The following is a 15,388-nucleotide window of genomic DNA, read 5'->3' on the forward strand; positions in this document are numbered from 1 at the left end:
TATAACGCTGTAATAAATGAACTGAACTTCCTGTCCTACTCTGTCATCTCATATTTTTAGGGTCTGAAGTCTCCAAAGTTTAAAATAAAATGCTTTAAAAACGTTAAAAATAAGATATCACTGAAATTGACACTATTGATATGTGTGTTCAAAAGAGAAATAGGCCATCATATCTTACTACAAACAAAATGAATGGCAGCAAAGTATTTCAGAAGGCTAACATACTCACTGTAGCATCAACCCTGCTGCATTTACGGTTGTGGACAAGAATGCCCGTAGTTTGACTTACAAGACTTGAAGAAGCTCTGTAAACTACAGACTCACTTTTAAAAATACCATTATCATATTACACTGTAAACAGGATGTTTCTTTAGTTGCTTCTTCACGTTAGTCATAATTTGTGTCCATATTAATAATCACTGCAGAGAAGGAAACACTTTTACTTGAAGATAACTATTGCTTTTTCTCTTTTTTGGTGGGATGGTGTAACACGGATGTGGAATTACATGAATTACTGGCCCAAGGGATAAGACACTTGTGAAATCTACTTGTCATGTAATTTTCAAAAATGTTTATTAATTGTCCCTTTTGATTCCATACAGTGAGGTGACAAAATGTGGTGGTGATATTAATATATCAGAGCTTTGGTGATAGCTTCTATAATTATGCCACAGCTCACATTGTATTATGGTTAGGAATCTAGCAAGCCTCTGATTTTGCCACCTTTCTGCAAATCTACTTTTAGGGACTGACAATGGTTGTTCCAGGGCTGTAATACTATTTAAGTCGCTGCACCCTCACAAACGTACACATTTAGGAATATTCACCCCCCCCCCCCCCCCCGCCCCCACCCCCGCTCTAACCTCTTCCCACAGTGGAAATGTTTGGAAATGTAGTATTGAAAATGGTAGGAGTAAAGCGTTTTCCAGCGTGGAGAATATGCAAAAATGGAATTTAAAAAAGTTTGTTTGCAGTTTGGTTTCCAGGTCTACTGCTGTAAACTCTTGTGAATTCCTGAAAGTCGTCAATCTGCACCAATGCGGTGGATCCCTGATTATTATTCTTGTTTCCCACAGTTTTGTTACACTGATTCTCAATTATTAATCTTCATTTTTTAATATTGGCATGTGTCAAACAAGTTTAGCTAAATGATGCCTCAGAAAAATGATAGCTAAAGCTGTTCAATAGTTCAGCAAAATGATTTTTTTTATGTTGAAATTGTTTTTGGTCACTTTTACTTTGGAACCCAAAAAAATCACCTTTCATGCTTCTGCCTCTACTTTCATATAATCGGGCAACATTCTGAAGTGGCCTCCATTGTTAAATTTCGCAAATATAAATACTTGTTTTTATATTGGAGCAATAGTCAGTAATGCAAGCTAAGCACGTTTTCTTGTAGCGCTCATCCTTATAGTAAAGGCAGTGCATTAATGAACCAAGTATACAAGTTTGAACAACTTAGATATACGGTTACAAATCTTGCATTAGTTGCAGACAGTCCTCTTTCACAGAACCATAATGTGGTACTGTGAACTAAAGCGTTTGTGCTGCTTAGGATTGAGGGTCCCTTCTATAGTGGACAAAATAAACATTAAAACTTGACACTAAATATATTTCATGGGCATTGATCATAGTGTTGGATTACTTGAATTGGAGTAGTTGCACGCTCGTGTGAAGTAACTTCTATAGGCGATTTGTTGAGCATTACGCCTTTATAAACAAAAAAGGATGTCCGGTAGACCACAAGCACTATAGTCAGGACAAAGAGTTGAGTGCAGATGACTGCAGATTGGCCCCCACCTCTTATAATTATTATTGGTTTTTACTTTCTAAGTATACACTTCCACTCCAGGATTTACCAAAAAAACAGTATCTTGCAGCCATTTTGTCTGTCTGTTGCACTCTGCACATGTCTGTCATTTTGTCTTGATGTCTGTTGTAGTTCTCTAGATGTACTGCCATCTTCTTTGTAGTTCTATCCCCAGCAGGTATAGCTCAGGTCGACCCCAGTGCAGCCGCCTGTGATGTAGGCCGCGGAAGCTCTGTTGAAAATCCATGACCAAGTTTTTGACACTCTGACATTTAGACTAATTTGTAACGCTAAATATTCTTACATAGTCATCGAGGGCTAGGATAGCTGTACTAAAAGTTATTGTTATCAATAGGTTTCTAATTATCACGTATTTTAGAAAATTATTCAAGATAGCTAGCGAAAATGCTCTTTCCTAATGATGGTAGGACTCATATTTGAGGTTTCCGCTAGACCTAGGATTCAAATATTATTACGGCAGGATTTGGCTTCCGAGTCTTCATTCTTGGCCTCTAGCAAAAATGAGCTTGTTCGTGTTAGCTACATTTCCATCAATTCCAAGCAGATGTTTTGTTGCTCTGTCATGTGGCCAAGCCTCGGGGTCTCAGTGTTTAGTTTCCCATCTGTTGGATTTAGGCTGGCTGTCAGATCCAGTAATAGGAGTCTAGTATCTCCTTCAGTTATGGGTGTATTGTCTGTTCAGGGTGCGAGGTATCCAGGCGGTTACTGGCACTTTTTCACTGCTCAAAGGTTAGTTTTGCCTTCTTCTGTTCTGTCTTGTCTGTAATGGGTTTCGTGCTGTGCGCATTTACTGTCGTAGTGTGTAGCGAGGCACGCTCCATTGTACAGTGGCATTTCTGCCTCACCTCAAGATTCTAGCACTCTGTATTGAATTACTGGGCCAGCATGGAAGGGGATCTAATATGTCGCACCAGCAAAGTAAGTAATCATCTTTTATACTGAACCTCTTTATTGCATATAGGGATTTGAGTGTCCAAACAATGGCCCGCAGCAAGAGCAGAGAAGTTGCCTGATGTGTGTGAGGCTCAACGTTCACATGGTCATTGTTGAGCCCTCTATTCTTTCGTTAACTGGGCTGTGATGTGTTGCTTCAAGCCTGAGACTGTCTGTCAGTGTCTTAGCAGGTCTTGTCTGCCTTCCCTACAGTATTGGCACGCACCCAGGGTGGGCCCCTTGGGGGGGCCTCTCACAGTGCAGACCCCTGCACCATTTCCCCATTCCACAGGCCCTGTCGGTGCTCCCATTCTGCAAACTCAATTTGACTTGGACCACTTGCCACAGCAGCAGGCTCCTCCAGCGTGGCAGGAGAAACAGGGAAGGGTCAGGGTCTGTCAGATGTCTCCAGAGTTCACAGGGCTGCCACAATAGGTCTCACCTGGCCTATGATGCACTGTTTGGGAGCAGCTGACTGAGCAGCTGCTCTGGAGTGGGGTCTCAAGCTTGCAGGTTGGCCCAGTAGCCGCCTGCCTCCTCCTTTGGTCGTCTGAACACCATTGATGTAGTGTTGGATGCCCGACTTGGCAGGGTCTCTGCGTGTGGGGCCTCAGTCTCACCAATGATCGGTGGGCCTCTGAAGCCCCAAAACGCTCTTCCAGGTCTGCAGTCTCCCACTTTTGGTTGGTCTCTCCTGGCTTTAGCAGACAGCTCAGTCAGATTTCCATATCAATTGGGATCATTATAGCTGCAGTACAGCTGAAGTCTTTGCCAGGGAGAGGTTTAAAAGTGGATTTTTACAGCACCGGGTTGGTGTGCCACTGTTCCATCTTATCTTATGATGAAACCACGCTACCATTGCTTCACAGTAGATACCTACTCTTGTATTTCTACCCACACGTCATATGTTCAACTCCTTCAGGCATACCTGCTACAACTGTGAGGATAATGTCTACATCATCTTAAAAGTGTGAAAATCTTGGACCTCTGGACTATACAAATGGCTCTTCGAAGTTAACAGTGGATGCTAAAGAGCCATCTTAAACCTAACTCCTCCAAAAATTAAATGCTCACATGTGGACCATGGTACAATTACCTGACTTCTGGAAACATACTGCCATTTACCACTCTCACTGTGCGACCACCTTGGAGTGATCATGGATTCCAGCCTTGCACTCCATACTAAAGTAAACAAGGTGACCAAAGTTGCTTTGCAGACGGTGAGAATACTAGAGTATATCTTACTGTATCCTTTCTGTAAGCATTTATACATCACTATCCCTAGTGTCATAATGCATTGATTATGCCTATTGGTTCTACATTGGATTCTCTAATCGGCAATATACAATGAATCCAGAGTCCACCGTACAGGCAAGTTCTACACTTGAGCAGACAGGTCCACGTCACCCCTGCCCTGAGGTACTTATTTTAGGACAAGTCTACTTCAAAACACTCTGCATTGCTCACTGGGCAAAGTATTGTACATCACCAATTTTCTTAGAATTTGTCCCCACAAAACCTCAAATCCGGAATATATCCAATGTGATAACTTAAGATTTCAAAACACCTGTTTCGATGGGAGTTGTTTTTCCGTAGATACATGCAAACTCGGAAAGTCTCTCCCAAAGAGAATAACTATCATCAACGGCCACCTAAAATTCAGAACAGCAATAAATCAATTCCCCAAACGTTGACTGAGGTGGCTGACAACATGTCTCACGGGTTCGTACATTTAGTGGGCAGAACTAACCTTCACACTTAATTCACCTGTTGTTCTTGCACAAGACGCTGCTGCATGCCTGTGGTTCAAGTGTGGAGAACATCTGAATGACTCACTACACTAAGATGACAATTCAGCAAACACCTCTTTCCAGTCATGCTCTGCAAACACAGTAGCTGCTTACTTGATCCACTAGAATAGGAAGTGCTATTGAAATACCTCAAAGCAATGCTCGTTAAACGCTTGTGTATAAGATCGTTGTATCTACTTTAGTGCTTAGTCCTGCTTTACTTTCATTAACAAGAACGAAGATGCTTCATTTAGAGTAGAATGTCCTGTGATGTAGATACATATCAGGTTTTTGTTTTAGTTAAGCAATTATTCGGCATTGTAGATACAATCCTAAAGGATTTAGAGGCCCAAACAAAGTTCAGTGTCATGCTAAACTCAAAACACCGACTTAGAAATGTGAATAAAATTGGATCTATACCAAGTTATTCTTTAAGCAAAATTCAGGTAAAACTAGTATCGCGCACAATGCAATTCACCACAAAACTCCAGGTTACCTAGCCCAGAAACTTACACCATCAGGAGGTAACAAACATTCCAGGAGCAAATCAGACTTTCTTTTGAAACCGGCTCGATTTTGCAAGAAAAAGACGTATGACCGAGCATTCTCAGGAGCAGCACCCAGAATTTGGAATGCACTCCCACCAAACATCAGAAGAATTACATCCATTGCAACATTCAAAAAGGAAGTAAAATCATTCTATATGGGCAAATTTCTTCCATAAGAACTATATGGGAGGCCTACTATCCTAAACTGCCCAAAGTTATTACTGAATGTATATATGTCTTTATGACATACCGAAATTTAAAACATTATGACGGATGAATCATTATTTTAAAAATAGCCATGTCACTCCACACTGGATCATGATCAAAGATGCTCATGTACTTTAACTGTGCCTGACAAATGTATTATTGAATGTATATATGTCTATATGCTAAACTGAAGTATGAAACATAAACGACTGATGAAACTCTACTGTAAAGCGCTCTGACACCCTACACTGGGTCATGTTCGCGCTATATAAAACACTAAATAAAATAAAAAAAATAAAATAAAATTCCCTGACAAATGCTCAGTATTGAGAAGGATCTAATTAGTTATAACATCCCTGGGGCTTTAATTTCTTGGCCTTGCATGTGGAGTTTAGTCTGATCAGTTTCAGAATGACCTTCCTTCTGTGTACATGCATCAACCAGTAAGTACTTTGCTCAGGCTAATCTAAAATTTGAAAGGGAGCGAGTTGTTCATCCTGGCCAAAGAAAGACTGATCCAAAGCTTCTCTAGCGCACCATTTATACTCTACGAAATCCCTGTAAAAAAGGCTGGAAGACGTATAAAAAAGGTGGGTGGGAGGTCTCTGAAAGTCGAATAAGCATAGCTGTGACTCTTTCCCAAGAGTTAGGTAGGTGTAACTAAGGGCGTGATGTAAGAAATGTAAACTAAATTCCTGTGGTTCAGAAAGTGTAGCACCTGATTACTATTTGAGGGCCTCTCTTTGAGCTGTCTTTATTGACAGTTTTGTCTTCTGGTACCCTACCCCTTTGGTCGTTTTGGTCCCTCTCTTTTGTTAGAGATATTATTGCATCCAGACATATTACACAATAACTAACATGCGGTAAAACAAGCCAGACCTATTAGCCGGTTAGATTGATTAGCAGGATCAAATAAATAATTAACAATAAAAATATTGTGGTGAATAATTGAAATTGAAAATGTTTGAATTCTGAAAACACAAACCTATGATTTGAACACTATTGGCATCTGTGGAAGGGTCATCATTTTTAAGAATTCCGGAACTCCTGTTCTCCTTTTCCTACCACCTACCTCTGCAACCTCTCAGAGAGGCACTTATGCCCTTTTTGTCCCCACATCTCTCTGAAATCCTCTATCTTCATATTTCATCACTTTCCTGTTCCTTTCCCTCCCTCCTCCTTCAAATGATTCCTTGCATTGTATTCACTTCACCCCCATTCACAAAGCACCCGCACCACTTGTAAGCATAGTTTTTTTTTTTACTTAAGCCCAGTTAATACTTCCACAGCTCTGTGCACCTCCTTAGCACACTTCACCATTGCACTGTGCATGGAGGCCTAGAATTGTATCAGGATGTATTTTGAACGCCTTTATTACCCACCGACAGGCACTGTGAGAGCCTCGCTCTGCCTTCATAGATCTCAGTCGCGGCTCACTCAGGACCCGAGTTCACCGACATCTAGAGGCCGCCCTGTTCACAGTATTCAAGATGAATATGCTGCATGAAAAAAACTGCTGGAAACAGTATGCTGGGAAAGTGAATACACTATGGGGATTAAATTAAGTAAAACGTGTGAAATGTAAACAGGGGCTGTCTCACTGATTTGGGCTACCTTCATAGTTCTTACAGTCATTGGTGAGAAATGGATCAATGTTTCTCCCTGTAAAGATCAAAATAGTGACCCGCTTCATAGTCTGGTTTTAATTGATGCCTGTTTGAGGATCCAGAAGGCCCCGCCCCATGTAAAACCCCGCCTTACAGTAGAGTGTGTGTGTCCCGACTTTACTTGCCGTGCCTAAAAGCACAATCTACACCTCACCGATGAAGCTCTGTGTGGCCAACACGCGCAGAATTGCTTGTGAGCTCAAATAAAGGATGTGGCCTGGTGGGTCGATCCAGTCTTCTTTAGGAGTGGAATGATGAAGGCAAGATGGCTCACCGAGGCGTAGCTACCTGTGGTGCAGCCAGTGCAGTGGCACCAGGGCCCAGGGCGTTAGGTGCACAGTAAGCCCTGCACCTGTTCCATGTTACTTATCAGGCCATCGGCACTGATGTTATTTTGTGAGTGTTTGCATGGGACCTGATAGATCAGTGTTTATTCTTGGGAGGGGGCGAGTGAGGTAGAAGGCTGGAGGGCCCAGTCACAGAGCGTCGATCAATCAATCAAAGACATTTGTAGAGTACACTACTTACCCGGAGGGTCTCAAGGCGCTTGGGGGGGTGGGGGAGGGGGTGCTGCTACTGCTCGAACAGCCAGGTCTTGAGCTTCTTCCTGAAGGAGAGGTGGTCTTGGGTCAGGCGCAGGTCGGTCGGGAGGGAGTTCCAGGTCTTAGCGGCCAGGTAGGAGAAGGACCTTCCTCCTGTTGTCGTTCTTCGGATGCGGGGGACGGCGGCAAGGGCGTGACTGGCTGATCGGAGATGGCGTTTGGGAGCGTAGAAGTTGATGCGGTTGTTGAGGTAGCTCGGGCCTTGATCGTGTAGGGCTTTGTGTGCGTGGGTGAGGAGACGGAAGGTGATTCTTTTGTTGACGGGGAGCCAGTGCAGGTCTCTCAGATGTCCGGAGATGTGGCTGTGTTGTGGGATGTCGAGGATGAGTCTGGCTGAGGTGTTCTGGATCCGCTGGAGTCTCTTCTGGAGCTTGGCGGTGGTTCCGGCATAGAGGGCGTTGCCGTAGTCCAGTCGGCTGGTGACGAGGGCCTGGGTGACCGTCTTCCTGGTCTCGGTGGGGATCCACCGGAAGATCTTCCGTAGCATGCGCAGGATGTTGAAGCACGACGAGGAGACGGCGTTGACTTGTCTGGTCATGGAGAGGGAGGAGTCCAGGATGAAGCCCAGGTTGCGTGCGTGGTCTGTCGGTTTGGGTGCGGTGCCCAGGGCGGGGGGCCACCAGGAGTCGTCCCAGGCGGAGGGCGAGGAGCCCAGGATGAGGACTTCCGTCTTGTCAGAGTTCAGTTTCAGGCGGCTGGTCGTCATCCACTCGGCTACGTCTTTCATCCCTTTGTGAAGGTCGGCTCTGGCGGCGGCGGGGTCGTTGGTCAGGGAGAGGATCAGCTGGGTGTCGTCAGCGTAGGAGATGATGTTGAGGTTGTGTTGGCGTGCGATGGCCGTGAGGGGGCTCATGTAGACGATGGACGCAGTGAAGCTTTTCATCTCACCTGTAAACTGTCCACCTTTCAATCTGTCTCTTTCTCTACCTGTCTTTTTATCTAGGTATAGCTATCAGCCAACTACACCTATCTTTCTATCTATCTTATGATAGAAAGCAGCCTTGCGATGTGCTTATTGATATTATGGAAATGCAGATAGCCCTGTTGCCCAGTGGATGACGATAGAGATGAGTTTTGTACATAGTGCGAAACAAGACCTTTTAATGATGATTAGGGTGTTGTGATAATGTTGTGCAAAGCTAAATGTATAAACATGTGTCGTTTCAGGGAAACTAATCCAACATTGTCACGCAAATATGCCCAAAAGTTCACTGCTGATAAATAGGACAATGTAAAAAGAAGCTGATTCGCTACTTGGGACTATCCTGGGAATATAACGCATCTATCTATCTATCTCTCACTTACCCCCTCCATATTGCTCCCCCTTCCCCTTTCTCTCCCCCTCTGCCTCCGTCTTTACACCATTCTCTGTCTCCCTTCCCGTTGATAGACACGAACGGGAGAGAAGGCTAAGGAGAGCAGGGGTGTGGCTTACAATGGTACAGCAGGTGCAGTGCCACCAGGGCTCTGCGGAGGCTACCAAATCCCAATTACTGCTGCATTTTGGTACGCAGACAGCAATTATTAGGCCATTTTTCCTGCTGGTACTGATGTCCATGGCACCCTACTTCGCCACTGATTGGTCCTACAGAGTTCCAGTAATGGAACGGAAAAGTTATAAAATAATGAACCGGGGTCCGGTGGGAGATTTGTTCACATTTCACTGTGTGTTAAGTTGTTCATGTGTGTAGCGTAAATTGTGCAAGTGTGAAAAAACAAAAAAAAACTCTTAAATTGTATGTTATCTGTTACTGTCCCAAATACATGTCCCACATCCCTCTCATAAGCAATGTTAGTCTGTGTACCATTTTCTCTGTAAAGCAGCGTGTTGCTGCTTGGACCTAAGATTTGTGGTACATCAGACACCAAAAATAATTGGGGAAAAATGCATAAATAAGCTTTCCTGCTGAAATGAAACTTTTCTTTTAATGAACTGAAGGATGAATCTTTCTTACCTTGCATTTGGCGCCAAAAGTTTGATTCCTACATGCTGCCTGTGTGTTGTCAGACACCTGTAGTGTGAGGGGACGTAACCTCTCTGTCTTCCATCCCCAGAGTTATTCGACAACTACATGCAGCAGGACGCGCACGAGTTCCTGAACTACCTGCTCAACACCATCGCCGACCTGCTGCAGGACGAGAAGAAGCAGGAGAAACAGAACGGCAAGCTGCCGAACGGAGGCCTCCCGAGCGAGGAGCGCGACATTGCGGCCCTCACCTGGGTGCACGAGATCTTCCAAGGCACGCTGACCAATGAAACCCGCTGCCTGAACTGCGAGGCGGTACGTGCAGCCCGTGGCGTGTCTAGAAAATGAAAAGTGTCTGAAAGGGTATTTCTAACAAACCATCCGGCTCCTTTGCACTGGCAGTTCTTGGTCACCTTGTGCAAAATTACAAGTTCACCGGAAGTTGTGTGTGTATATAGGTTTAAGTTTATGCAAGGTCACGGGGTCTGCACCTATCCCCCTCCCATTGGGCACTGGCCCCAACCTTGTGCATCCCCCATCTCATGTACCGTTCACTGGGTGGACGGCAGAAGAGATGAACATTTTGTTTAATGACCTATACTTTTAACGCACTATGCATTTCATCTGCTAGAATTAATTGGTTGTATTGTTTAATTACAAAATGTGTTACGTCCATGCCCTTTTTCTTCGGGGAAGGAGGTTGTAGTCTCTACAAGGACAATCTAGCATGAAAAATATTCCTGCCTATTTCACAACTTTTTTTTTTTTATAACTACATTTTATTGATTTACAATAACAACAATACAAACAGCCATACCCTTCCCCCATTCCCACGCTGAATTCCAGATTGGACTAAAACTGAATGAGGATCAGCCTCTCACCCAGTAGATGCAACATCGCTGAGTCCAGAATAAGTCTACCACCGACCCCATATCTTGGCGTGCTTATGTGGTCAACCCCATGCCCAGCAAATGGTTTCCTCCAGTTTGGAGCACCAGTTCATCATCAAGTGCCAGCTCGCAAACTTGGGAGGGTACGCGGCATTCCAGTGACGTGCTATATCTTGCGTAGCGAACAACAAGCCCATACCCACCAAGGCCGTGCTCCCCTAGGTCACCCAGGGACCTCCATTATTCCCAACAGTGCCAGTTAGGGAGAAACTTCCACTGGCCTCTCCAATACCTCCACCAGTACCACACCAACAGACGGCCAATATTGCGCGATAATGAGACACGGCCACACCTCAATGTAAAAGTCTGCCCAGGGAGCGCACATTGGTTACACTGCAAAGTAGGGCTCCTACTCACCCTTCAGTGATGCGCCAGTGTTAGGTAAGTGGAATACAGATAATGGAGTTGGGTAAGGCGCAGTCAGGAGGAGGTGCGTGTCCCTCCAGTCTGCATCGTCAAAAGGGCAAACATAGGCCTCCCATTTTTTTTCGTTTGAGGAGAACAATTCTGGGAGTTAAGGATTAAGGATTTATATATTTGTGAAATCCCTCCTTTGCCCATGGGTCCCTGAAGTAGTTTGGCTCAAGCGAGTTATACTCGGGGAGGATTAATAAGTTCCCTCTGATGACAGTGGAGTGTGTGTCATAACGGTAACTGTACTTATGAAACTATGTTTTGGAAAGTGTGAACTATGCTTGCAAACTTGAAATGTTATAATGGACGTTCCCTATCCCACTTCGCCCAGTTGGATAATACCAATGTTATCCATTTTTGGAAGCCTTCGAGGTGGAACGTCATTGCCCCTCCACATTGGGGTCTGTTGGGTGGTTTGCTTTTCCCACCGAAGTGGCCTCAGCACCATGCGCCATGTGGAGAACACCACCTTAATGGACTCAGGGAGGGAACGGGGGAGAGGCCCCCTGTAAAGTAAATGGAGGACACTATTGATACCCTGTAGGGAGAGCTCTAGTGTATAGGCCATGTCCTCCCCATCCCCCATTCATCCAGTCATTAATGACCAGCAATTGCGAAGCCCAGTAATATAGTTGAATATTGGCCATGTCCATGCCCCCGTGTAAGGGCGACTGGCAACATTTATCCTATGTGTAGGTAACTGGCTCTCTATATACTATACCAAAAAGAGGTAAAGTGTTCAGAGAGTCCAGGGATCCCCAGAGGCTTTAACCCCTTCCCTGCGCCGTGAATTCCGCTGCAGCGCGGGGGGTTTTGGGGGTGGGTGCGGAATGCCTCACGGGCGGTGTGTGCTCATGATGGCGTGGTTCCGTCACAACCCCGCCCACTCATTAATTCTCCAGTAAAGGCGGGGAATTAGTGCCGCGTGGGAGGAGTGGCAGCGGCATGACGGCTCCACGCCGTCATAAGCACACTCCTACGTGGTGATGTCATGAGCACGGAAAGGGTTATAGAGCTTAAACTAGATAATTCTAATACTCTCTTTTGTGGTAGTGTGGGCGAGCATGCAAGCTTATTAGCCTCTTCGATGCGTCAGACAGCCCCTGGCCGTCCGACATCATGGTGGGCGTGTGCGGAGGACGTCCGGGGGTCGTCCATTCCGCGCACTTGTGGAACTCTTCCGCGGGGCAATTCCAACTACGTCAAAGCGGTTAGAGGGCAGTGTTAATTATTTGTTGTTTACACAGTGGCAATAAATGAGACACACACTCCATTAATAAATCCAAGACCAATTTATAAAAATAATACTTAGTTATATTTATTTTGTAGAACCACAGAACTTCGTCCTAGGCAAATACATTTTGCAATAGAAATACTTTTCAATCTCAAAAGTGGACACTGTAATTTTCAGGCTTTGCAATGTTGACCTATGGGAGGAAGAATACATATAGGTAACATCGACTTACAATACCTGGAGGGGGTACTAGAAAGCACTGTTCACTGCCCTCCTGGAAAAATCTGCACTCTCTACGTGGCCATGACCAATTCCACAACTGAAATCCTGCCTGTAGGTGAAGATTCCCACCTTGAGGTCACGTGACCCACAGGAAGTAGAGATGATTACTAAATTCCGCTTAAAGCGGCTAGTCGCAGTGGCGAGAGACAGTAGAGTCTTGTTTATTTACGGGGAATGGGAGCTATTTTCCCCCTATTTTGTCTCTAGCGGAGGCGGGGTTTGAACATATTGAGAGAAAAGAGTTCTACCAGTGAGGGAGGCGAACATCGATGTGCCCAGAAAGTCCACCACTTTTCAAAACAAAAGTTTCGATAAACAAAAGGTGTCAAAAGAAAATGTATGTGATTAGATCCCTTATTTTATTCCTGCAATTTAGAGGTTTTACTGACTAGAAGGCAGACTGTTGGCGGTGTTTTTCAATCTATAGTCTAGGTCTGTTTCCAGCCGAAGAGTTAAATTTCACTGGTTCGTTTACAAAATGATATACATTGTACTTTGGAGCCCCCATGTGTGTATTGTTGGTATTACAGAAGTGCGAGTCGGGCTCACTGGCATGTTTTGACTTGTTTAAATGTTTTTAGAAATTGCCTGTAATGTAACGTGGAAACAAATTTCAACAAGTATACCTGAAAGAACAAAAAAGCTAACGCACAGTTATTATTTATAGATATCTCATAAAATGTCCTTTCTGCACACTTCAATACATATTCTAATTTCTTTTCTGCAATGGTCTGAGTTGCAATGTGATTTTTTTGTGATGTAGTGGGGAGGGGGGGGCGGTTGGGGTCAGGATGTTGCCTTTTTATTTATTTTATGTTTATTTGCAGAGTTTTATATAGCGCTGGCTAGACCCGGAGTTATCAGAGCGCTTTACATGAAGATCAACTAAAGACATTTATATCTTGTGTATTTATTTGTGTGCATGCACTTATTGATGTAGGTTCTATGGCAAACGTTGTCCAAGGCATTATATAATGCCTTCATAGGTAAAAGAGGAGCAGATATAATTGTCAATCTCAAAGCTCCTATTTAAAAGTTGCAAAACAGGGAGTGGAGCTTGGAATTGGTGGTTGTGAACCCTGGTGACCATCAGGGATTACTAGTTTGTCAGCCAGACAGGAAGAAGAAGACATGTGTAGGGCTTTGTAGGAGATGCATGCCGTCATGAATTGTGCTCTAGCTTCAATGAGAGATCACTGTAGTGTTTTGAGGACTGGTGTGATGTGGTCATACTTTTATTGCATTTTGATGTGTTCTGGGTACAACTATTGTCAGCAGGTAGCGTTTTCTTTATCGCAGACTACCATAGCACAGCTGTCTGGTTTGGTAAAGACATCTTAGGGAATTTCAGAAAGTTGGCTTAGAAATGCATTACGCCCGTGGATACCATTGGCTTTGTGGTTTGTAACTCACATTTTCTGGCCTCCTATTTGCTGGCTTTATTTGCTTTAGTCTCACCTGGTTCAGTTCGTCCCTCCCATTGCCTAAACCGTGTTTACCGTATTGTTTCACAAACTCCCTTTCTGTAAACAGGACTTTACATTTTGTTCTTATCTTGTCACATTTGCTGTGCATTCGGAGACAGAGGTCAAATGTCAGGCGCTATCTTCTGAGGGTGCTTGTTTACTTTTCTTTCACTAACTTCAAGGTGAGAGGATCTATGTGACAATCTTGCTGGATACTGGTGGTAGGAAAGAGGTTTTTTTTTCTAGGACACAACAACGTTTAAACGAACTGTGGAAGTATATCCGAATATATCAGAATTAGGAACACAAATGAAGCACATTTTTTTCTTATTTCTGAAGTGTTGGAAACCTACTTTAATATGATCAAAACAAATCATGACATCAATATCCACACATTATCATTTGTGCGCTGCATAGTTTTACTAGTAAAACTGTATGTCTGTGCAAATGTAATGGCCATTTCAATTGAAAATGTGTTGTCTGTAATGGCAGTGCGCTGCCATACCACACATACTCCGCTCTACGTCACTCCACTCTACTTTGTAGCACTCCACTCAACACCACTGCAATAAACTCTGCACCACTCATCTTTACACCACTCTGCACCACTCCACTCTATGCTACTTCACGCTCTGCCTCTCTACTCTAATCTGTACCTTTCTACTCCATGCACTCTTCGCAACTGTACTCTACACCACTGCACTCTTCGTCACTGAACTCTACAGCACTCCAGTCTAGGCCACACCAATCACCTCAGCACAACTCTACGCCACTCTGCAACACTGCACTCTATGCCAATACAATACACTCTACGCCAATGCACTTTTTTCTGTAACACTCAACATTATGCCCCGCCACTCTACGCCAGTCTATTCTACTCTGCACCACTGCACTGTATGCCACTGCACTCTACACCACTTTACACCATTACATCCACGCAACTCCACTCAGCTATACACAACTGCACTCTAGCCTGCACAACTCCACTCTACGCCACTTCACTCTACTCTAACACAACCTACTATACGCCACTGCACTGTATGCCACTACTCCACTTCGCACCACTCCATGCCACTCTTCTCTTAACCACTGCGCTCTACACCAATGCACTCTACACAACTGCACTGTGTCACTGCATCAATCAATCAGGGGCTTGTAAAGCGCGGCTACTCACCACTCTACTCCAATCTACACCACTGCACTCTGACACTCTACCTGCAACACTGCACTCTCCACCACTGAACTCTATGCAACTCTACTCTGCACTACTCTACGCCACTGCACTCTACTCTGCAACACTATGCTACTTTATTCTGCACCACTCTATGCTACTCTACACTGCCCCACTCTAAGTCACTACAGTCTATGCCACTCAACTCTGCACTCTATGCCACTACACTCTACACCACTTGACTGTACTCTGCACCACTTTCTTCTGCATCACTCCACTTCACTTTGCTCCACTCCGCTCCACTGTGCTCCACTCTACTCCAAGCC

General features: G+C 44.5%; 1 protein-coding gene across 1 annotated transcript in view; it reads left to right on the plus strand.

Moving 5' to 3' along the window:
* LOC147718472 (ubiquitin carboxyl-terminal hydrolase 12-like) overlaps nt 1-15,388 on the plus strand; it is a 226,589-nt gene that overhangs the window by 151,426 nt on the left and 59,775 nt on the right. The window contains exon 4 of the mRNA XM_086918395.1: nt 9,634-9,860. Within this exon, the coding sequence (XP_086774521.1) occupies nt 9,634-9,860 (227 nt within the window). The remainder of the gene's footprint in view (nt 1-9,633; nt 9,861-15,388) is intronic.

This window comes from Lissotriton vulgaris, chromosome 4_1 (genome assembly GCF_964263255.1).
Source record: "Lissotriton vulgaris chromosome 4_1, aLisVul1.2, whole genome shotgun sequence".
NCBI classification, from domain to species: Eukaryota; Metazoa; Chordata; class Amphibia; order Caudata; family Salamandridae; genus Lissotriton; species Lissotriton vulgaris.